This window comes from Pogonomyrmex barbatus, unplaced genomic scaffold (assembly GCF_055798465.1).
Source record: "Pogonomyrmex barbatus isolate J1 unplaced genomic scaffold, ASM5579846v1 scaffold1, whole genome shotgun sequence".
NCBI classification, from domain to species: Eukaryota; Metazoa; Arthropoda; class Insecta; order Hymenoptera; family Formicidae; genus Pogonomyrmex; species Pogonomyrmex barbatus.
This window is the reverse complement of record NW_028297098.1, coordinates 12,909,532-12,933,757: the sequence shown is the minus strand read 5'-3', so window position 1 is coordinate 12,933,757 and position 24,226 is coordinate 12,909,532. Positions and strand designations below refer to the sequence as shown.

Below are 24,226 nucleotides of genomic sequence, written 5' to 3'. Positions count from 1 at the left end.
CCACAACGTCGGTAACACGTGACCGACATAGTTGCGTTCGACGGACTCGTCGACGGCCGCGCCATCTGTCATTTCCGCTTTCTTCGATCGCGTGGTACTCGCTCGCGTGCGTTCTTTTTCCGCTTCGTCAAAATGGTAAGACGGTGCGACCGTGTCCGATTTTGTCGAAAAATCGAATGATATTACGTCGACGTGTGTCAATCGCGATGCACGAATGTGATCATAAGATATTAAATTGCACGTATTTTAATTAACGGCGTGTATTTCTTTCGCAGGGTATCGATATTAATCATAAGCATGATCGGAAAGTGCGGCGAACGGAGCCGAAGTCGCAAGATGTGTACTTACGACTTCTCGTCAAGGTAAATGTCTTTACCGTCCACGAAACAAAATATCGTACGTCAAACTATCACTCGGAAGCACTCGATTTCACTTTACACGAATTTCATTAAATAATGCATGTTTATCTTTTCTGATGATCCTATGTTGAGGTTAGTTTTGATTACGTGCATCATAGAAAAATTTCATACATCCAAGAATCTTCCTTTAGTTTTTGACAATTTCAGTTGAATCAAATGAAAGAGATTTCGTGTATCAAATATTCGTTTGCCTTACGTTTTCAAAATTGCGAGTTGCACTCTGTGTCAGGTCTTTTGTAAATAGACCGATTCAATTTGAAAGCTCGCTAGAGAAATATTTGTCAACTATCCTATCTCGCTTGTTTGCATATAAATAAAAGAGCGATTATTATAGTTGGCACACGTAGTATCTTATAATTATGCTCTTATGGATCTTTTATAAGAACAAAATTTTAATGAAGATTTTATAGATCACTTATGTTCATCTTTTTTGCATCTTTTTTATCTAGTTTTTAATAAATTGTATGTTTCTGTGAAGATCTAAACAAGAATATAAGTAAAAACTACAAATTTATTGAAAGTACTATATTGAGATAACAAATTGTTTTGTTTTAGCTATATCGATTCCTGGCAAGACGTACAAATTCAAAATTCAACAAGATTATTCTGAAACGATTGTTTATGAGCAAGATTCATCGACCACCGATTTCACTGGCAAGAATAGTCAGATTTATGAAAAAACCTGGAAGAGAAAATTGCATTGCCGTGATTGTCGGTACTGTCACCGATGACGCCAGGATCTTCGAGGTCCCCAAGTTAACGGTAAATGATTGATGAACATATTGTACATAAAATTGTTAGATTCATGTTATATATATGACAATTGATTTTTATGGGTTTGTTTTATAGGTATGTGCTCTACGCATAACTGAGAAGGCTCGAGCACGCATTTTGAAGGCTGGTGGTGAAATCATCACATTTGACAACTTGGCGTTACGCGCCCCGACTGGCAAACGCACGGTTTTGATGCAAGGCCCGCGCAAGGCTCGCGAAAGCGTTAAGCACTTTGGCCTGGCACCTGGCGTGCCACATTCTCACACGAAACCTTATGTGAGGTCTAAGGGTCGCAAGTTCGAGCGGGCGAGAGGCCGCAGACGTAGCTGCGGTTATAAGAAATAAGATCGATGTAACACTCTTTTCGCCGGATGTTCCATCAGGCGTGACTCTTCTTTTCACACAGTATGGCTGAAAAAATAATAAACATTGATTCTCATATAACAATCTTTGATTCTCTTCTCTTTGTGCTACATACGGCCAGACTTCGTAAACTTGACTTCTATTGGTAGCTTTTATGTTTTCCATGGTTTACGCGGTATCGTTAAATTCATTTATAGATTTAACGACGCCGTGTAAATCGTTTCTGTTTCTCATTGTAGTTTGTAATCTCCCAAAGACAAAGTATGAAAAAAATTAAAGAAAATAAGTGTATTTTATATAAAATAAATTTAATTTCATCTTTAACAATCGGTGCTCGGATATTTAGATACATATGTGTAATATACAATCAGAGTATGCGCACAACTTCATTGTTAGGTTCGTTCGTACGAATCGTGCTCGATGAAAAAACGATCAGACCCGAACGTACGCGAACTCAGCCGGAGTACCCGCACATCCCGTCGCGCGATCCGCGGCGCGATGAGGTGCGGGCGCGGGCGCTATCAGTCGCCATCTTAGCGACCGCGATCGGTTCATTCTCCGTGTCCTCGGGGTCCCCGTCGTGTGTTCCGCGCGACCCTGCGCAGCGTCGTCACGGCAGGCAACCAGCCCCGTCGTCGGTAGTCAGCGCAGCGCACCGGGAAGCGAGGGGAGCTCACCAACGGCGGTGGCAGCGGCGACGATCTGCCGGCGCACAAACGGCCGGCGGTGCGGTGCGGTGCGGTGCGGTGCGGTGCGGTGCGGTGCGGTGCGGTGCGGTGTGGTGTGGTGTGGTGTGGCGCGGTGCGGCGCGGCGCGACGACGACGGCGGTGGCGAAGCGGCAACGCGCCGAAGGTGGGCGGCGATACGACGCGACCAGAGCGTACCTCGCTCCTCTCCCCGGCTCCGTCTCTAGAGCCCAGCTCCGGGCTCTAGCTGCCGCGCGTTCTATAGCTCCATAGCTCCTTAGGCTCTAGCCTAAAGCTCTCCCCTCCCTCCGCCTCCGGTAGCCGCTCCGCTGCTCACTTCGACCCGCTTCGCGCGAGACTCCACACGAGAATCCGTGACGTAGACGGTAGCGCGTGACAAATCGGCTTGTGCGACGCGAGGTGCGGGAGCTCCGGAGGTCCGGAGCTTAGCCTAGCCTAGGCGTCGAGCTCGGAATTCCGGAAACGCGGAGCGATAACGCGCCAGGAGGAAAGGGAAGGAGTGGAATACTCGGTATCATCGGCAGCTGTGTGATCGACGAGATCGAGGAGATCAAACGGGGAAAGATGAGCTGCCAACGCAACGCCGGCAAGATCACGGTGCCGGACGACCTGCGCGACGTCCTGCTGGAGTTCACGATCAGCTATCTGCTGGAGCAGCCCGGCGACATCATCGACTACGCCGTGGACTTCTTCACGCGGCTACGTGACGCACGGCGTACGCAGCTGATCCCCACGGACGGTCAGATCAGCCCGACCACGCCGGACGAGTATGATGAGGGTGAGTCTCGGGGGAGGGCGACCCCTCTCTCTTTCTCTCTCTCTCTCTCTCTCTCCTTTTCTTTTATCTATCCTCGTATCGCGACATCTCGACGATTCTGACGATCCCGTCAATGACGCGCAATCCATGGCTAAGCGAATCGGAAGATGCGAAAAAAATGAATTAATCCATGATTAAGATGCATTTTAAATGCAGCTTCACGATTAAAACGGACTTTACGAATTACGGCCTTGTCACTCTTCTCAAGTGGAAGACCTTTCGTCCTTGGCGATTGCGAGAAGCTGCATTGAGGAATGTAGAAGGGACGTCCGGAGGCACGGCACGTTTTTATTACAATTGGATTTACAAAGAAATTATTAAGGACAATGTTAGTCACGCAAATTTTTTCCACGAACATCACAATGTACGTCACTATCTTTCCTTAATAAAATTAATAAATTAAAAAGAGTTTATCTTGGAAAACTCGTCCGACAGTAGGAGGAATACGATTGTCATCACGGATAATCAGGAAACTAAGTGATTCTAGGTCTCTTTCCCTTCTCCCTCCCCCCCTCTCTCTCTCTCTCTCTCTCTCTCTCCAAATTATGAGAGAATCAGAATCGTCATTTGTAGGCATAGAGAATGACGGACAGCCTGGTTAACTGGTCGCGATTAGCATCAATCACGACGTTAGTAGAGTCAAGCCTGAGCTGGTCGAGGGCCGCTCGAATCGATATCGGTAGTATCGTAAGTTAAGCGTTGTAGGATCGATTCTACCAACGTCAATTGACTCGTCACCGTAGTTTTGATTCTCACTTTCCTTCCGGGACGGGGGGGGGGGGGGAAGAAAAATGAGAGGAGGAGGAGGAGGAGAATACGGCGGAGGGAGGAAAAGTCGTGATATCGGGTGTAATATAGAATACACCGTAATGCCAGTAATTTGTCAGCAATGTGATGTGACAGCGTGACGGATAATAATTTAATAATCACCGAGCGATCCACCATTTATTGCGTGACTTTCTCTCTCTCTCTCTCTCTCTTCCCTCCCTCTCTCCCTCCTCTCTTTCTCTGATAAAAATATCGAACGAAATCGACGTTTCATCTTTCTGGATCATTGGTATCCTTGATCAACCCCGACGCTGGTCCGACTCTCTCTTCTTCTCGGGATCATAACATTGGCGATATAATATGGGCAATTATCCGGGATTAGGGGCTGAAGGATACCGGTGGAATCGGTTTCTATATATAGCCGAATAAGCCGCGCGTGTAACGTGGAGCATGGTGTCTGAACAAACGTCGGGTTGTTTCACTGAAAGATCCACGATGTCGCACGAGCGAGTGTCTACACGTAAGAAAATTTCGAGTCGAACTCGATGGCGCGTCCGGTCTTTCGCTTCTTTTTCCCTTTTTCCTCCGCGACTCCAATATCCGTACTTTTACGGAAAACAATGCCGCTCTCTTTCTCTTCCTTTTCTTCCAGATTAATTCAATTTTTGATTTTTTTCTTATCCGGATCAAGGAGGAAATCCTTTAAAGTCTTCCGTGCCAGAGACTTGCGATCGAAAGATAAATGCTTTTAGGTTATTACCGGGACCCTCTCGCTGTCAGACAGGCGAAAGGAAAGCGTCCCTGATCCCACCCGAGCCCGAGTGACACGAAATATCCCTTTTATAAAATTGCGCGGGTTATCAAATCTCATCCCCCAAGTATCACGTCTCTCGGCGAGCAGTCTTTCCTCGAGGGAGCGGAAGTAGATATGTTCGAGTTGTCCTCTTCTTTTTCTTCTTCTTTTGCATCATCAGTCCTTTCTCTTCCAATTTCTTCCAATTTCTCTCAATTTCTCCCAATTTCTTCCGATCACCTTTCTCGTCGTATACAGACTTTCTCGCGCGTCTGATCGCAAGTCCTGCGGTTCGCTCTGATATCTCGTGACACATCGGGGATTGCGTAGGAGGTAATAAATTATTATCGAACCCGTGGTTTGGGCTTCCGCCTCTCTTATCTCATTGGATTGGAAGCTTCTCGTGCGATTTTCGCAATTTTCCTTTGCTTCACTTCTGGCATTTGAGTCGATCCGTTGGAGACAAATATATCACTTCTTTTTTTTAGAGATCGAGAAACACGCGTGAAGCGAGATATATCGCTTTCGGCAGTTTGCGGCTGCCGTTTCGAGCACGACGACAGGCTCGTGCCTCATCGAGGCCTGCGCGCGATTTGGGAAATCCAATCTCTCTCTCTCTCTCTCTCTCTCTTTCTCTCTCTCTCTCTCGCGCGCGCGCGCGCGCGCTCGGTCGCTCGCTCGCTCAGTCGCGCCAACACGGTCCAGTCCGGTCTGATCAGGCGCTGTCGCGAGGTGTGATTCTCGGATGCGCGGCGACAGTTCCTCGTTCAGCTTTAGCCGGCACGACATCGTGATTTCTTCTTCAGCTACCACTTCGTCCACAGAAGGAAGAACGCGAGGGTGTATCAACGTGGATGCGATATCTCGTAGGTGTAAATCCGCGAAACGGCGTTTCTTTTCTAGCCGAAAGTGTCTTAAATTCCGCTAACTCGTGATTATTTGAATAAAATACTTGTAAAAAAATTAACACGTAGAAGAGAAAGGAATTGTTTCCGGTCTTGTCTGTTTAAATCGCGGTACCCCACGCGGATCGTATTCCACGCGTTTTCGCAATTGTTCACCTCATCCTGTACGTTCATTTCATCCCCTCGCCGAGATTCCGTTTTCCCTCGCGCGGTAATTGTCGCGGTAAATCCGCGCTCATGAGTCATTTGTAAGCGGATACAACGCGAGATATCGCATCTACGTCGATATACATACCTGTTCAGGAGCAAGAAGGTGCGCGTGAACGTGCTGTCGAGGAGAACGGACGTGTCTCTCGTGCGCGTTTCACCCGCGTGTTCCTTCCTTCCCGCGAGAAATGTCACTCATCTCCGTCATCGAGCCGCTGGATGACAAAGGTGCGCTAGAATAAAATCAAAATCCGCGCGTTGTTTCGTACCGGTGGCGAATTTCTGAGTAAAATCGCCTACATTCGAAGAAGTAGAAATAGAAATACAAACTTTTCTCGTATCCACTCGAGAAGAATCGCAAACTTTTAACCGTGTAAAGTCCTTTCCTCGAACCGCCCACGCCTAACGTCGTGAAAAAAAGTCACCGAGAAAAAAACACAGTTGATCCTCGGAGTATTTCTAAGAAAAGCATCATTAATAATTTTTCAAGGTTGCCTTTTTTTTTTTTTTTTTTCTTGAAAACAAAATTATTTATTCCGTACGACTTCGTTTTCGTCTTATCTCCTTTACGTGGAATCGTTATCCTGTTACGGAGAACTTGGTGTTGCGCATCCGGCAGCAGGAAACTACATCTGTAATCGAGATGTGGGTGAAATCTCGAGGAGGGAAAATTTATATCTCGCGGAATTTCATTTGAAGAGAGAGATGACTCGGTATCGCGTTCGATACATTCGATTGGACGTGAGATATTTCAAGATGAAGGATCGACATTTGAGAGAAAGACGTCGTTATTGCGGGAGAGAAGAAAAAGAGTTTCACCAGCGCGAATTGCGAAAATATCAAAGCAGCGATTTCTTCGTCTTCTGCATAAATTCCAAACGATATGCAGGTTATTCCGGAGTCATCAAAAGATGCTAATGTCGTAATTCCGAATGGTCGAATTGCTGTCTGTTTCTCCTTCCTTTATTATCAACGATCGTGATTTCGTCGCGAATAATAACTAAACGAGCTGACGCAGCTTTCCGCATTTGCATAATGGAACAACAGACCATTTTTCACACGGCGGATTCTCGAAGATTCCTCTCGAGAGCGCAATCGTCCAATTACGTAAATGTCAAACTTGACGTGGATAAACACGCATCCGATTGCCATCTCCAGTGAAACGCGATCCTCGTCTTATTATCGTTCACATCGAGCATTTCTATAAGATTTCAAACCGTCGCAGTCAGATCAAATTAAGAACCATTCGCAGTGAATAACTACTGTCAAATGTTCTCGTTAATTTCCTTAATAAGGATCAGAGTAAGCTGCGCCGTTAGATGGTCTTCGCCATCCAATAAAATTCAATTACATCTTGTTTCAGTTTTAATCGATGTTTAATCAATTTAATTGAAATTTCTATATTTTATATATATATATATATATATATATATATATATATATATTTTAATCTAATCGTAAATTGCGTCTCTATTTAAACCGAATGTCTTTTGTGTTTCAGAGCCACCAGTCGGCCGGTTCGCTTCCAGGAGGAAGAGCGTTTTCGCGGAGACTTATAATCCCGAGGAAGATGAGGAGGATGACGGCTTCAAGGTATATTCTACGTGCGGTGTTACCGTTTCACGAATTATCGCGCACGTTTCCGATAATAAGGCCGGACGAGTGAGGCATCGTTTGTGGAGATACAAGCTCTCGCGGTTTCATATCTGTCTGGGAAAGAGAAAAGAAAAACTACATAGATGAACAGGACTGAAGAAGCGTTGATCGAGCAAATCACGTGTTGATGCTACGATAAATCCTATCTGTGCAATCGCATCAGCGATCGGTCTGCACAATGATGCTCTATTGACTCGATGATTGTCCAAACAATTGCGTTTTGTTCATCCCAAAAGCTGTTTTAAATGTGCATTATTTCGATACGTTGCACACATCACCGCTTCTAGATATATTTCATTGGCAGACATCGCAACATCGGCTAATATTCCTTCCAAGCAACACGGAGCCTTCGTTTAGCAGAGGCATGCATTTTTTATGCTTGTCACGTCGAATTGGCGAAAACCGATACGATTGTGGCTGCATAGATAATCGGCAAGACCGCGAAAATGCGTGTTCCCGTCGCGTCGCGTCGCCGTAAGAAATTCCGAACGTGCGAGGATTAAAGTAACGAAAATTCGATACGAGAATAGCTGAACGAATAAGCGTTCAAAGTCAAAATTTTCTCGAAGATTAAAATATCGGAATCGATCGACCTCGCGCCGCCGGCGCGACGCTAATTAAAAACGCTTCCCTCACGCGTTCTGTTAATTATTTTCGTGGAGTAGCTACGATTGCTAAAATCGGTCAGTCTGACGTAGTGCAAAGTAGTCACGTAAATGGAGGTTTATGTAATGCATTCGCACGTACGTTTCGTTATCGTTGATATTTCGCTTTGACGAGAAACTGCAATGACGAACGCTCCGTCTTCGACACGGAGGCAGTTTAGATTTTTTTTCGGTGGTAGCAGAAAATAGAAAATATCTCTCTTTTCTCTCTCTCTCTCTCTCTCTCTCTCTCTCTCTCTTTCTCTCTCTCTTTCTCTCTCTCTTTCTCTCTCTCTCTCGTTACGAAATGTTATATGCCACGCATGTGTATGTGTGTACACACACACACACACACACACACACACACACACACACACACACACACACACACACACACACACACACACACACACACACACACATATGAGGTATATAATGTATATCACACAGTCTATTAAAGCATAGCTGCCGCGCAGTCTCTCTTTCTCTCTCTCTCTCTCTCTCTCTCTCTCTCTCGCGCGCGCGCGCGCGCGGCCTGCTGCCGCGCGAGTGACGAAACGCGAACGAAGAGTTACTTTGCTCGGCGATGCGAGGTCGACGATGTACCTTTGTGACGTCAGGCCTCGTGTTCGATAACCTGGCACGAACGTGATTTACATGTATATATGTATCTATCATCGCCGTGTGTACGTATCGTACACACGTGCACGTGAATGAGGGAGAAAGAAGGATTTGCGTATGTATGCGTGTATGTGTGAGGTAGTAAAGGGGATTGCGAGGTTGTAGTCAGCGACGGATCGGGTGCCACGATGGAAAGAGAGAGTATTTTCACAAAGCAGCCCCGGTGAATCCGATTATCGTCGTCCCGTGGTGGCTGGTTACACGAAGAGGAAAATCGGCTATCTGTCTCTCTCTCTCTCTCTCTCTCTCTCTCTCTCTCTCTCTCTCTCTCTCCCTAGAGCAGGCCGACCGACCGACCAACCAACCGACCGATCGACTGACCATATTTTCTTTCTGTATGTTACGACCAGAGGACAATAGCAGAGAAAACTAGGACACTCGTGATTTTTAGAAAGGCCAAGACGAGACTATCACGACGTGCGCGAACCTCCTTAACTATTTTACGATAAAAGGTACATCAGGCCCGCACATTCTTCCTTTAACGGTGGATTTCTCAGCCAATTTGGAGTCAATTTTTCTTTAAGGCGCTTACAATATTCTGGGAGCAGGAAAGAGGGTCTTTCAAAGGAGAGCCGAATACATATGGAAGATATCTCTATATTTTCCGACTAATTTCCTTAAGAAAATGGCGAAATATGATTTAACGAAATATCAATAGTAACTTGCTCTTAGGAAGAATTAAGAAAGATATATGCCGAAAATTGGAAGACCAAACGAGGAAGACCAAACTTTCTCGCGCGCGTGCGAGGCGAAATCAATTTCGAACACCCGTTGAAAGTCCCTCGTTATTGTAAAAACAAAGCACGCGCGCTCTTGCGATGGAGGAGATGATGCGGCGAGTGTGCGACGAAATAACAGTTTCTGCAGGTGGCAAACGTCGACAAACGGCTGACCCTCGGCGAAGTTCTAATCGTATACGATACACACGGCCGGGCCGCACAATGCCGCGGCAGATGGGACACGTTGGTAATGGGAACGTGGAGTAACGGTTCCCTGCGAAATTGATCGTTTCTGTGTGCAACAATTGGCGGCGATAACGAAACAAAAGAACCCGCCGCCGCCACCACCACCTCCACCACCTCCACCACCTCCATCCACCGCTCTTGTCGAGAGACCGATTACCGCGTGTGTTACTCGCTGCAGACGCGGGGGGAGGGGGGGGGGAGGGGGAGGAGGTATGGATTGGCATCGCAATAACGGTGCAAGTCGCGTTATCCAACGTGCAAAGTTTTAAAGGCGAATAATTTTACTAGCGGAAGATGCGAGCTTCGAGTTAGCCGGCGGGAGAATGAGGGTGAACGAATAATGTAACGTGTTAACGGCAACGTTAAGCGAGGACCGCCTCCGAAGGATGGAAATTTTTAACTCGAACGTCGTTCTCTCATTCGCGGAAAATTCACGGCGATTAGCGCTTCTAAATGCCTCCTACGTAGATGATACCAAACATCTCGAATTTCACGCCGCTGTTATTGTTGTGCAAAGAGAAAAAGAGACGCGCGTGGCGGCAAGACTCCGTCTTGCGTAACGCGTTTTCTCTACGAAAATAAATGCCTCGTGGCATTTCGGTGGCATTGTTAATTTCGCTAGGGACCCCACGCGAAATTGTACAGTCTTTGATAGTCCTCAAAATCTGACAAACGACGCGTTATATCTCTGGAATAATGGCGAGCGGAGCCGTGGGAGAGGTCAAAGTTCACCGTATCGGGTCTGGCGCATAAAGGGACGATATCTCAAGCTCTACGAAGACTATCGAACTCGCTCGTTGGCTCTTAGACAGGATGCGCCCTTGTGGAAGATCTTATCGTGCACCTTGCAGAAGAAGTCACGAATTCAAAAATAGTCTCAAAAAGAGCAATGTCGACATTGGACATTGGTAAACGACTTAGCGGCGAATGCCGCGATGAATAAAGCGATGTGAATAATTTTTGAATTCTTAATGAGCGAGAACTTGGATCAAGAAACCTGAGGATAGGGGAAACGCCACACGTGTCTTACACAATCCTTTGTTCGGATTCGAATTGCGTTAAACCACTTCCTAATTATTCCTCGAGGGAGGAGACTTCCTCGCCGAGACAAAGGAAAACGATGCCTCAATTATCATGGACATTTTGATAGCGGATTTTAGTTGTGGAAGCTATCCACGTTTTATCCAAGCTTCGTATTATCTTCACACGTCTCTTCATTGATTCCAGATGGTCCATCCAAAGAGCGACGAGCAGCGACAAAGGCTTAGCGAGAGCGTCAAGAACATACTTCTGTTTCGCGATCTAGACAAGGTAAGTTAAACATAGCGCGTTTCATCAGCCGCAATCGCGAATACAAAATGGTATGGTGTAACGAGCGTCGTGGTATATTCGCGCCTGTCGTCTGGCGAAACACCAAGGGATCCACGAATAATCTCTCATTTAGAGCAATTTTGTTCTGCCAGAGCGGGACGACTCGCATAATTGGGATAATTGTTTCTTTCACTAGCGACTCGCTCGAGCCTAAATTACTAGCCGTCACTTGACTGACTAGGTAACATTGAGCGATTGATTACATTGAAAACAGTCTTGTCTTTTAATATATTCTATTTTCCAACTTATTTTTTATAATCTTTAGTTTTTATTTGCGAGGGATAACTGTGTTACTTAAGTTGAAAATCCGCGAGAGGAGATTGGTCTTAAAATGTTTTCTCCTACCGAAAAGTGACCTCGTTAATTTTTTGTCAAGAAATTAATTATGTTAAGAGGAAAAAAACGCGTAGCGATGAGAGTGATTAGTATCGTAACATATTTATGTACGTTATAAAAGCGCGAACATCGATCGTCGACATTATATCGTCGCGATATTAACGCGACTTCCCCTGCTCGCGTACTACAATTTTAAAGCCGATATTTTAAAATCTCGGACGATAATATCGCGCTAAAACGTATTTATACGTGTATAATACAATTACTTTTGCAGCAACAAATGGCGGACGTATTGGACGCAATGTTCGAAAAACTCGTTCAACCGGAAGAATTTATTATCCGACAGGGCGACGATGGTGACAACTTTTATGTGATCGAGAGGTAATACTTTTTCTTTATATATTACAGTTAACGTATCGATAGGCTTCTCCCTTCAGCGGGAAGCTCCAGTGAACCAAGATGGGATGCGCACAGTCGATCAGCGTTTTTACTCGGAGCTGAAAATATTCGAACAACAGTGCTTAATAATCTAATTATTCGGCTGTTCGCTTTGGCGGAATTTCAAACTATACGGATAACGGCGGAAATACGTGATTGCTTTACGATCATTTTTTTTTTTTCACCTTCTGTTCTATTTCCTGATCATTTCCATCTCATCGCGCGTTTCGTGTTTCAGAGGCAAATTCGATGTATACGTCAAAGATCCCGCTACATTGGTGGAAAATCACATTCACACATACGATAATCGCGGTGCTTTTGGAGAATTGGCTCTTATGTATAACATGCCCAGAGCAGCTACCGTTAAAGCTATCACGTCTGGCACACTCTGGGCGATGGATAGGCAAACTTTCCGACGTATTCTCCTCAAGTCCGCGTACAAGAAGCGCAAAATGTACGAGGACCTCATTAACAAAGTGCCGATGTTGAAGTCTCTGGAGGTAGGCATTACGTAATTGTATTTATAATTACTTCTCTAATAGATTCTAAATATATATTTGCGCTCTTAAATTAATCTTAAAAATAACTTTCGAGTTATTTTGTGTATTTTAATGATTAAGTAATAATCACCGCATAATCTTCTTTATCGAAGCTGTTCTTTCTCTGTAAATTAAAAAAAAAGAAAATATTTAAACGCAAAAAAAAAAAAAGAGGGAAAATAATCTTTAAAAAAAACTCGCTTTTACGAGATTTACGCCGTGTTAAATTGAAAAAAATCTCTTCCAGTCTTATGAGCGGATGAATTTAGCGGACGCTCTTGTACCGAAGCACTATTCCGATGGCGAGCAAATAATCAGACAGGGCGATACCGCGGACGGAATGTACTTTGTCGAGGACGGCGTCGTCAGGATCACTAGACTCGGCGAGCACGGCCGTGAAATTGAGGTACATTTATATTATACAGTTAATTTCGGTTCTCCGCGAAACGATCCGATTACGTAGGTCGACGAGCGCCAAGAAAATTCTGTCCCTATTTAACCTGCTACCTTTAATATCCTGCAGATTAATCGTGTTCCGGCTGGCGGTTATTTAGGCGAGCTGGCACTCGTGACGCATAAACCACGCGCCGCTTCGGCCTATGCTGTTGGGGACATCAAACTGGCATGTAAGTTAAGTTCATTACTGCCTACGATTCCTGAATTGATAGGTAATCAATATCGCTGCGCCAAATAATTACGGATATCGATATTTATCGCAGTAATCGAACCTGTTAACAGATGGAAGAAGAGCGCGATATCTCTCTCTCTCTCTCTCTCTCTCTCTCTCTCTCTCTCTCTCTCTCTCGGCGCATTTAAAATTGTTTTGAAACTTTCTATATACAGGATGTCACATTTTAAAGATTCATATAAATAACAATCTTGTCTAAAATGACGATTTTATTTATATAAACGGCCATTCCTTACGCTTACAGTTTTGGACGTTGAAGCTTTTGAGCGTCTGCTCGGCCCGTGTATGGAACTTATGAAACGTAATATCGACGATTACGAAGAACAACTAGTCAAAATATTTGGCAGCAAAACCAACATCTCCGATATTCGATGAACTGTCTCCGGGCAGAGTCACGTCACCATGCTGCTGTATCAAAGGACGCGACACTTTCGTACAGCATATAATATGTAACGAGCACAAAAAAAAAGGAACTTGTATCACCTACTTTTGAATCTCATCCCGCGTGTTTCGGGTATCATCTCGGAGTCAACAACTGTTTCATGTGACTGTTCACTTAAACGTATACCGATTAAGATTCGTCGATAATAGTTACCAAGTTTATACCTACGACACACATTGAAGAAAGCTGTAGGCTGCTCGATTTTGTGCGTGTATAACGTAACGACACGGTATTAATAATTATTCTCTAAGACTGTGCTGGAGTATTAATGCGTTCTGTTACGTGCTCGATCGTTTGCGAAATGAATACCTTTATTTACTATCTTCTCAGTGAAGGTTCGAAATGTAATATTTTGAGGTATCTATAATGGTATCAGCATTATTATAGTGTTCAATTTATCCCTGGAATAATTCAACATAGTTTATCTCGATGTATTCGATATATCAATATTTATGTATACTCCTGTGCATTATTCATCTCTTAAGCAAATTAATGATTTACAGGATCTAATAAGAGTTCAGAATATTCGAAATCGAATGCTCTTCTAACGTTTATCTCTGGCGAAAGATAGATGACAAGGAAGACGACCACATTAGTAATTGTATCTCACGGGATTTATGAGATACATGTTGTTCACATGCATATCACTCTGTCAGAGATAATGAAAGTAACATTGCCATTTTTAAACTTAATGAATCCAGAATTGTACAATATTCTTTGATACATCCATTTAACAATATAATATCTTGATAAAATATCAAATAAGACAATCAAGAATTTGTCGCAATATATAATTCGCAACGAGTATTAGACGTGTACTTCGCGAATTAGGTACGCACATAACATACGCATGTATTCATTACGTGTAGCGCACATAGTGAAAAAATAATTTTTTAACACATAATGTTATCACTTATTTTCATTATTTTAAATATAAGTTTGACTTGTATATGAATTATTTTTATGTACATTGATATACCTTTTATGTTAAAACTTGTATGTATTCACAGACGTTTTATATATAATTGTCATAGCTTTATATGTAATTATTTACGATGACATAATGCATCTATTAACGTGGTATGCTAAGCAACACATTAATAGATTTTTATTCAAAAAGAAAATAGTAATTATTTTGTAATGAGAGAAAAATAATGCTGATGCAATATACATATATTCTTTACTAATAGAAATTGATAAATGCCAGAGTCGTACAACCGCATTCTATTTCGGATATAGAGTACTCTTAAAAATACTCTTAAAAAGCAGAAAAAGTTCAGGAATATAAAGAAGCCTTAAAATTGACTTAAATGCGCGGATGTAACGTTATTAAATAAATATGTACATTGCGCGTGTATATGTACAAAGTAATATAAAAGAAAATGTATACAGTAACAGGCATATAAATACAAAATGAGCAAGATGGAATATAAGATTTTTTTTAATTACTTTGTACTTACATGTATCAGATTAGGTTTTCATTTCGAAAGATAACCGCGTGTTTAAGTCGACGTTAAATTCAAGTGTGTCTTGCCGATAAATCATGGTAACTCGAGAATCTATTACGAGAATCCATTAACTTATTTTTATTACATGCGTACGAGACATGTGTATGATGATATACATCTATCATCGTGATAAAAGTCCAGTTAAAAACCGATTCGATTATAGTATGGACAGGTGCGAATGCTAGTCACTTTTGATGACCGTGTTATTGTCATATTCTCTTTTGACAATTATGCTCGGTCACGAGAAAAAAATACTTTTTATTACTGTATGTATTTACTATGTGACTGAAACTCGCGATGAAGCAATAGGGCTTTTTAAATAATATCACAATCGTGTGAGGGAGAAAAGGGAGACTAGTATGAAAGTGAAATAGAGAAAAAAAATAGCGTTAGGAATTGTTGATAACAATTGTATTATCAATTACTTTTCATTCACGGCGCTGAGTGGTTTTAATTTTTTTTTTTTCTTATTTTTTCCATACATAGTTTATTCTCTCGTAAAGCTTAATCTTCAAATCTCGCGGAATTGTTCAAGTGAATAGTTAAATGAATTAAACGAGTGCTAGATCTCGACAATCTGAAGAAAAATTCACATTTTAGAATGTTAACAATTTGAAAAGCAGTTTGTTTGTGACACATATATCAGTATCTTTAGTCTTCCATTGTATCTCCAGGCTGTGATATTATTTTCGACTGAGTATTTCATTAATTTCTTTCTATAATCTCTTACAAGAGAAATAAAAAAATATCATAATCGTTATCGAATTCGTGATCAAACTGACAAGTTTGTTTCAAATAATTCAACCAACGTATCTTCTATATGTGTAAATGCGACGGAGATTTCAATGGATTAACAAAAGTGACTCGATTGTTGTTGAATACAAAAAAAACTCTACGCGTATCGCAAAAGAATATATAAAAAAAGGAGAAAATAAAAAAAGAGCTGATTCGCATGCTGAATAAACTCGATACGCATAAGTACTTACTTGTGTTAGATTACATTTGCTGAATTAAGTGTCAAGTATCGAAGTTAGGATCTGTCCAATTCGCATTGCTGTATGTATCTATCATGTGATTTATCTTATGTGTTGCGTGTTGTCGTTTGTGTATAGGTGTGAATGTGTTTGCGCGCGCGTATGTGACGATCGAGCCAGTAATTTGTTAATTTATGTTGCTATTATTGATAGTTTACACTCTCTCCGATAGTTCTATAATTCATGTTATCGTCATCATAGAGAATACACCCGAAATATGTCCTACGGATAAATATTGTAACAGTAGTATGCCTTATTGTGCCACTGGATCTTCGTCTTTCTGCTTTCGAAGGAAGAAAAATTATGAAAAATCGAAGATACAGATTTTGTTGTATATATATCCGCGTACTACACTGCTGGATAAAACGATCAAAAACACTTTATGTGTACTTTAAATGTTCATAAATGCCTTTATAAGTCAATTCCATTAGCAAATTGAAAATTGAGATTTTACACGAGCGGCAAAATAAAAATTATGTAAGATAACTAAAGGTTGTAAAAATTTATGTAAAGAATCGAAGTAATTCAAAGCAATTTTATTATTAATAGAAAAAAAGAGATGTATTAAAATTCTATTTTTAATTATAACATCTTTCCAATTATTTTTTTTTATGATTTAGTCCAATAGAATTTCACAATTCTTTAAAACTAGGAATTGATTGCAAGTTTTATTTTAAAATATTATTTCACCTTGATATTTTTATATATTCTATATATTTTTATATAAATTAATTTCTGTAATTATCATACAGTGTTTTATCATTATGTCCAGCAATGTATCATGTATCCACATGTTATATCCAGCGGATGGGTATTCGATTTCTTCTTGCAAGTTATAAAACAATTCAGTGTAAAATTTCAAATAGTTTCGAATATTATTGGAGATTATGAATTTTGACAAATCTTCAAAGAGTTTTATCAATCATTTTTTTTTTTAATTTTTGGAATTCTTTAAAAAAAAGATAACATAAATCTTGGAATTTGTAACACAACGACAGAGAAATTAATCTATATCAATATTTGGATAATATAGAGAATTATCTTTGAGATCTCAAATCTCTGGATATATACAGTGTCGTATACATTTATCAAAACTTTTAATAAACGTGAAAAAGCGAGAAGCTCTAAGATTTAGAAGACTTCGAGGATTTCTGAAACTGTCGAGGCCTTTAAAAAGTTGTCTTTCAAAAACTCTTCAAATAATATTCGAAATAATTCGAAACTTTCGTCGTAATGATTCAAAGCACTTGTTTTAGCCCGTCACTAGCTGCATCGCAATTCTAATCCAAAGCGACATGCGACATAGAGAAACGTTTCCGACCAAGTAGCATATGTCGAATCAGAATATCTATGAATTGACCGCGGTAACAACCGTAACGCTAATAACGTGCCAGTAATACTTAGTTTACACTTACGTTTGTCTTTGTGCAACGATATTCCTAGTGTGTTTAATTTATCAGTGTAGCGTCAGTAGTTGTTACATAGTATTAGCATGTATTAGCAATGTGTCATTGTGCATGTGAAAATGCACTTTGCATCGGACCAATTTCAAGAAGCAATTGAGCTTGCGACTATCCTTTCTCCCGTTTGTTCGTATTCCTTCTCGCCGTATGCAGCTTCAATCGATATCCTTCGCCGATATAAAAATGGAATTTCAAAGTATTACGCGTACTAAGAATTTTACTGTCCCTCCGCCGTCACGGTGACTTTCAAGTATTATTTTAAGTATTATTTCCATGTGCGTGCACCGCGGTTGTAAATTTTATATGAAAGTTACAGCCCTATAGAGATGGCTCTCGAGAAAAATAATTATCTGTGAAAAGTAAACTTTCAAAGTAATTCTCAAGTCCATGCTTTAATGCACTTAAGGAGAGCAATACGAGTCTCAAATTCGATTGCTGACAATCGTCCGGTGTACGAGAATGCTTGCATTGTTATAAAGGTATTTTGTGCCTTTGTTTTTCCTTTTAGAGATCTATTAATATGCACTTCCTTGTTCACATTTGGACGCGCTGGTAACATTAATATTTTATGCTACGAAAAGAAGAAATTATGCTTTTAAATTCCTTCAACGGCGACAACATGTAATTTAACGCGGACGCTTACGTGCAATTACAACAAAATAAAAGAGAAGAGTACATTTCGTACATGTGATTAAATAATATAAATAATTGGGCAAAAATCGGAACATTCGCGAAGCCCAGAAGTGTATACGTTTTTCTCTCTTTTTCTGCATGTTCCCATTGTATCCCATTTTCCATTACGTCTTCGAACCAAAGCATGATAAAGAGGAACCTCTCTGATTGTATTGTGAATGTTGAATAAATTTAGAATATATAATTAGCCTTAAAATGTGTCTGTGTACACGTTGCTTGAAGCGTATTATACATACACATATAGCGAATAAAACATCAGAATGGTTCTCCTTGTGTTCCATTAGTGATGTAAGTCTTAGCGAATTTCTCGGATAAGTTGTACGTGCCGTTTTAAAGTGAATTGCGTCAAAGCTTGTTGCAATATGTGCTGCTTTTCGTTTTGTAATCCGTTCGACGACGTATCTGTCTGATGTAACAAGATTCCGTGTCTTCGAAGAAAAAGAAACGGCAAAAAGAGAAAGGAGATACGCGTAGATACGTAGTCATTTGCAGAATAATCTCGGTTAAATCACACACACACACACACACACACACACACACACACACACACACACACACACACCGGTTATTTTATATTTTAATAAGACTTCACAAAATTTTTTTTAAACGCGCGTATATAGATCATTATTGTCATCCCCATACCCTATATGCCTGAATATTATTTGGAGTGCGGCCCTCCTCCCTGTATATTTAATAAATTTTATACACATATGCGCATACATAAGAACGTTTTTAGGTATAAAAACTGTTGTAAATTACGAGATAGTAATGTACTTAATGCCCCTTCGTTTCGCAATGTGTTATAGTATTAAATAATGAAATATACGCATATATATATATATATATATATATATATATGTATATGATATGTATATGTATATATATATGCGTATTGTACACAATTGTTAGATAAATATATGGCATATATATACATACATACACATTGGATATGAATGCAGATATGCGAATAAATATAAAATATCAATATATATGTCGACACTCGTTTCCAGCTGGTCTGATCGGGTATCATTCTAATAATTATAATGTGTTAATCTGGCAGCGATACGATTCGAAGTAATCTAGAGCTGAATGCGCAATTATTACACGATCCGATTTATTGTACGATACGACGCAGATGTATGTCCATATATAATTTGTTAATGTATATCGAGAAGTATAAAATAGATTTTACTAAAGATTTCTGTATGCTGAGCAGCAGGTTTATCTACGTAACAATAGATAGATGTAAACCGAAATAATATCGATAATCGAAGGACGAAGGCAAATGGAATGAGTTCTGTGCGCACGCTTTGTAATATAAATTTGTAAGATGCGCGATTTACATGTCGTCCAGTCTCTCTTACTCTTTCCGATAATGCAAAAAAATTTGTTCGTACAAAGAGAACGAATCTCACCGCAGGCGCTTACTTGACTTGTAGTGCTTGTAATAATTATGCTTATATTATATGGGCCAAGATAGTAATTGACAATTGAAAATCAGGAAGCTCGCCTTTGTATGCCTGTACCTCAGCGACACTTAGCAGCTGATTTTATATTTCTCATGAATTGTATCTCATTTATATTGTATAATCGATCACGAAACAGTATCAGAGATATTCTCGTACTCGTTAGAACCAAAGATGCGAATTTCTTTTTAAAGATTAAAAACGATCTTAATTTGAACGATTGTTAATTATCATGCTAAAATTCTTTCTTGAATATTTTACATTAAAATTTCTAAATGTTTGCACGATACAAAAATAAGAAACAGATTCTTAGCGGCATATTTCGATAGATAACACACCAGTATTGGTACACGCAACCGTATTGGAAAAAGAAAATTAACCGAATGATCTTGTTCATACAGCTAATGTAATTATTATTATATTCATTTTTTCGTACAAAATATCGTAGGAGAATTGGACGCTGTTTTAAAGGTCGTCGTTGCGGTTGGAACGAGGGGAACAACTCGTTACAAACTGGGTAGAATTATATCGCGATCTTCGCTTCTCTGCGGTTGCAATTCAACTTCTATCGTTATGATATTTTCATCGAACAGCTTCCAAATTCTTCCAGCGATAACCAACGCGCACACGTCTCGTCGCGCGTAAGCTGAATTTAATGGACGTTCACGTGCGTACTTTCGCGATGGAGCCTAAGCGCGGTTGTAAACCAAGGTCAAGTCTCAGATGCATAATGTGGAAAAATAAATATTTGGTGTGTCTCCCTTTACGCTTGATCAGCTAACATTTCGTACACGCTTGTCATACAGCATCACTGCCCGAGATTAAGTAGCGGCATTTGATATATCCCCCGTGTAACACCGTGTCTCACAGTCGTCGTGATTTCATATTCGTCTCGGCACGAAGGATTCTATAGAAGGATGTATGTTCAGTTCGCCATCAGGAAACTTCTCGTGTCACATTCGCGAGGCAGCTAACGTCTCTTGCTCTCGTGTACTCATTCGGTGATCCTGCAAAATCGTCGTCCGAGTGATCCTATTTTTCTGGCAAATGGTCCCGGCACATTGTACAATCTTATGTGAAATAATCGGATGCGAGTTTGTATCCGAACAGCGAGCAACAATATACACTTGGTATACTATAAATAGATAGCATAATAAAAAGTGAGAATATAATAAATGAATGGACCTGTACTGTCTACTATATTTATTACTATTTATTATTATCGTTATTGGTTGGATAACTTGGATTGGATTGAACTCATGAACTTTTAATTCTTACTACTATGGAAATGAATTATTCTACATAAAAAATACTTTTATTTTAGTTAAAATATACAAGTTGACAATCATAAAAAAAGATCTTTATTCGCATAACTAATATTATATTATATTACGATCTCTGAGGAAACTCGCGAAAAATCATATCAGATCGTTTATGTACAAACAACTCTATAAAAACTAATGATATTAATAATGACCAACCAATCTGTTCTTGATAAACAGAATTTTGCGCATTGTACATGTCTTTTAATTCTCTTCCTATTAATACTTTCGGTTCGTTCGTTTTTACTAATTCGCTTTCTTGTAGCAGCTTTTGTAACATATATTGTGTAGAAATAGTTTCCTTGTCTAATGTAAGTCCATAAACTTTACGTAAAACGGATTGTCGAAGTATAAAGATATTATTTTCCACAAACTTTACAATGTCTGAAAAATTTGATATTACACAAAATTCTAACATTAGATTTGACTTCTTTACATGATATAACACATAAATATATCTAGAAATCTTTATATTCATATTAAAATATATAAATTTTCGTACCATTACATTGATTGTCCTGCATTGTCAGATATGACAGAATGATAGCACTCATTAAAGATTGTTGTGCAAAATGCTGATAAGACTTGCGGTTTTGTATATGGCCTATACTAGTCTCCTGCATTATGTATCGATCAGCCTTCGGTAATTTCCTAGCAATTGGTATTGTCTGAAAAAGAAATAATGACAAAAAATAATTTATAACATAGTAAAATATGATAAAATAATAATTTCTGATAGAAAACAATTTCTTTAATATGTCAATACTTACTGTTTGAAGTATAGAATGAATGTTTTCCTTTGATTCTTTTTGTGGAAAGCATTTAAAGCTCCATTGTAATACTTGGCAATCACGATTTAATAATGACCAACTTATCATGTCATATCCTACATATATGCCTAATGCTGTGTTGACATCCTATAACATACAGATAAAGCATAGAATTAGTAAAAAATATACATGGAGATAAGAAAGGAACCTATTAATACATATCGATTCTTTCATTAGAAAATTAAAAATAGCTTGATTTTTTATACCTTTTGATCATTTACGATATTTTTTGGTGTTATAACTAAGCCTGACATACTCTTCTTAGGACCTATCCTTTTCTTACCCAATATAATTGACTTATAAAAGTTATATGTACATTTTTTATTCATATTCTTTACTTGTAACAAATCTTCCAGTGATGTAAATGGCCCATTATTTGCTCGATGCAACTCTAAGTTTTGTGCACGTTTCTCAGAAATGGAATATCTTTGGAAAAATAATTTCTACATTAATATAAAGATTTATAACGTGTCGTTACATATAAGATTCAAGAAATTCTCTTATATAACTCTAATCAACTCTACTATTAACTATTATACAACTAATCAACTCACTGCAGTAGATCTTTTGTGTTTCTATTGTTTATTACTTCAAGTATTTTTTCCTTATCTACTGGAGAAAAAAGATTTATATCAAAAGAATCAGTGTTAGTGCACATGCTATTCATTTTAATAACAGTTACATTTGATGTCCAATGCTTGCAAATCTACAAGTCAAAAAATAAAACAAGATATTACATTTTTAACATAAAGATTGCAAAATTCTTGAAAGAAATTCATATAAGTAATTGTTTAGAATAAATTATTAACTTTTACTGCAGAAAAAAAAACTATTGTGCAAAATATAAAATCTTACCTGTACTTTTCTGCTTTTGATAGTTGTATTATACAATCTCATCAGCATTATATTCCACATTATATTTTATTGTGAAGTCATTTACATAGAATATATTATAATTAATCGCTCATCATCTCATTATTATGGTGTATTCAGTTTTTTTAATCCATATATTCAGTGTTAAATATTTATATATGTACATGAATTTTTAACGACAAAAAAACTTGATCCCTGACATAATATATCAATTTGCAATGATATAAACAATATAAATATTAGATTTGTTCACGCTCGCACTTCCTGTATGTATTTTCGATCTTTCTTCAACGCTCATATCTATTTCGTTTAGGAATACAAAGAATATACCAGAATATACTAGAGACCAGAGAGTAGAAGCAACGTGACAAACCTACCACGTTAGGTTAGATAACGAGCAAAAGCGAGACAGAATATACTCTTCTTTCACTTGCAAGTTTTATATTATTACTCTATAAGATTTGTCTTTTGTACCTGAATTATTGTACTTGAAATAAAATAGATATATATTTGACGAAAAGAAGACCTTTAAAATTCTGCAAAAATTTGGACATTGAAAATTGAAGCAACTGTTGATTGGATCAAATATTGCAAATAGTGCAAGATAAATTGTAAGAAAATTTTATCTAAATATTATAATATTAAATATAACTATTTAAAATTATATAAACAATATTTTTGTAATCATTTTTACAGATTTTCTTGTTTAAATATGAAACTGATATTACATAGAATTATTCAAGTAAAAGTTGAAACATTGCCGCCATTTTCACACATGTACTTTTCAAATCAATTTAATTTATTAATTATGTAATTTATTAATAAAAATGATTTTAATTTAATAATTATTACATATATATGTATGTATTATTGAATTAAATTAATCTTTTTTTTAATAAATTGCACAAGTATTGTAAAATGGAGGATAATATTTACATTCTTATTTGAAGACTTTAAAGTATATTCCACAGCCAATGCTAAAAATATTTAATTCATTTTATATATATATATATATATATATATATATATATATAATAAATTTTTGGGCAAATTTTGGAACATCCACTATACCAAAAAATATCTTGTGCAGAACATATTTATCCATCGATACTGAATGTGTCAAGATGGTTGCAAGTAGTTTCACGCAACAGATGCTAGAGGACAGCACCGACACAGCTCCGCGCCGGAAAAAAAATCTCTGTCAATTCTGCTACCCCGCACAACTCCGGCCATAGCAGACTCAGGTCGGCGCGCGCTGTCTTGCGCGTGATGTGATTCAGTCTCTCTGGCGCACCGTTACGAGGTGAGGAGGTGAACCGTCGCCTCCGCCGTCGCCGCTGCCGTGCCGTCATCGTCACTGCCGTCGCCGCCGCCGCTGCCGCTGCTGCCGTTGGCTGTCGTCGCCACTACCACCATCACCACCACCACCACCATCACCACCACCATCGTCGTCAATCGTCGTCGCGTGAGAGCAGCAAACGGCGAACGCCCGTCGTCCGATCGGTTAGCCTTCCGAAGATTCG

At 39.3% G+C, this 24,226-nt stretch overlaps 3 protein-coding genes across 6 annotated transcripts; 2 read left to right on the top strand and 1 right to left on the bottom strand.

Moving 5' to 3' along the window:
• The first annotated feature begins 6 nt into the window (after positions 1-6).
• Positions 7-1,640, top strand: RpL18 (ribosomal protein L18). The gene is made up of 4 exons (XM_011632105.2): positions 7-135; positions 276-362; positions 975-1,181; positions 1,269-1,640. The coding sequence occupies exons 1-4, from the start codon at positions 133-135 to the stop codon at positions 1,536-1,538; spliced, it is 567 nt and encodes a 188-aa protein (XP_011630407.1). The 5' UTR covers positions 7-132; the 3' UTR covers positions 1,539-1,640.
• A 339-nt stretch (positions 1,641-1,979) lies between these two features.
• Positions 1,980-20,868, top strand: Pka-R2 (cAMP-dependent protein kinase type II regulatory subunit). Of its 3 annotated transcripts, XM_089083105.1 has the most exons (9): positions 5,363-5,508; positions 5,851-5,982; positions 7,256-7,347; positions 10,928-11,011; positions 11,682-11,788; positions 12,084-12,345; positions 12,632-12,790; positions 12,908-13,010; positions 13,317-20,868. In XM_089083105.1, exons 2-9 carry the CDS (start codon positions 5,943-5,945, stop codon positions 13,445-13,447), a joined length of 978 nt encoding a protein of 325 aa, XP_088939231.1. In that variant the 5' UTR covers positions 5,363-5,508; positions 5,851-5,942; the 3' UTR covers positions 13,448-20,868. The 3 variants fall into 3 exon arrangements, with proteins under 3 accessions (XP_011630408.2, XP_088939222.1, XP_088939231.1); XM_011632106.3 differs by lacking the exons at positions 5,363-5,508; positions 5,851-5,982 and adding an exon at positions 1,980-3,042; XM_089083096.1 differs by lacking the exon at positions 5,851-5,982 and having other exon boundaries at positions 5,340-5,508.
• Positions 20,869-20,971: 103 nt separating this feature from the next.
• On the bottom strand, positions 20,972-23,915 carry LOC105422643 (transcription elongation factor, mitochondrial). Of its 2 annotated transcripts, none has more exons than XM_089083165.1 (7): positions 23,775-23,915; positions 22,686-23,003; positions 22,385-22,536; positions 22,037-22,256; positions 21,771-21,917; positions 21,503-21,668; positions 20,972-21,384 (listed from the first exon to the last, which is right to left on the bottom strand). In XM_089083165.1, the coding sequence occupies exons 2-7, from the start codon at positions 22,743-22,745 to the stop codon at positions 21,068-21,070; spliced, it is 1,062 nt and encodes a 353-aa protein (XP_088939291.1). In that variant the 5' UTR covers positions 22,746-23,003; positions 23,775-23,915; the 3' UTR covers positions 20,972-21,067. The 2 variants fall into 2 exon arrangements, with proteins under 2 accessions (XP_088939291.1, XP_088939295.1); XM_089083169.1 differs by lacking the exon at positions 23,775-23,915 and adding an exon at positions 23,081-23,620.
• Between the last annotated feature and the right edge of the window lie 311 nt (positions 23,916-24,226).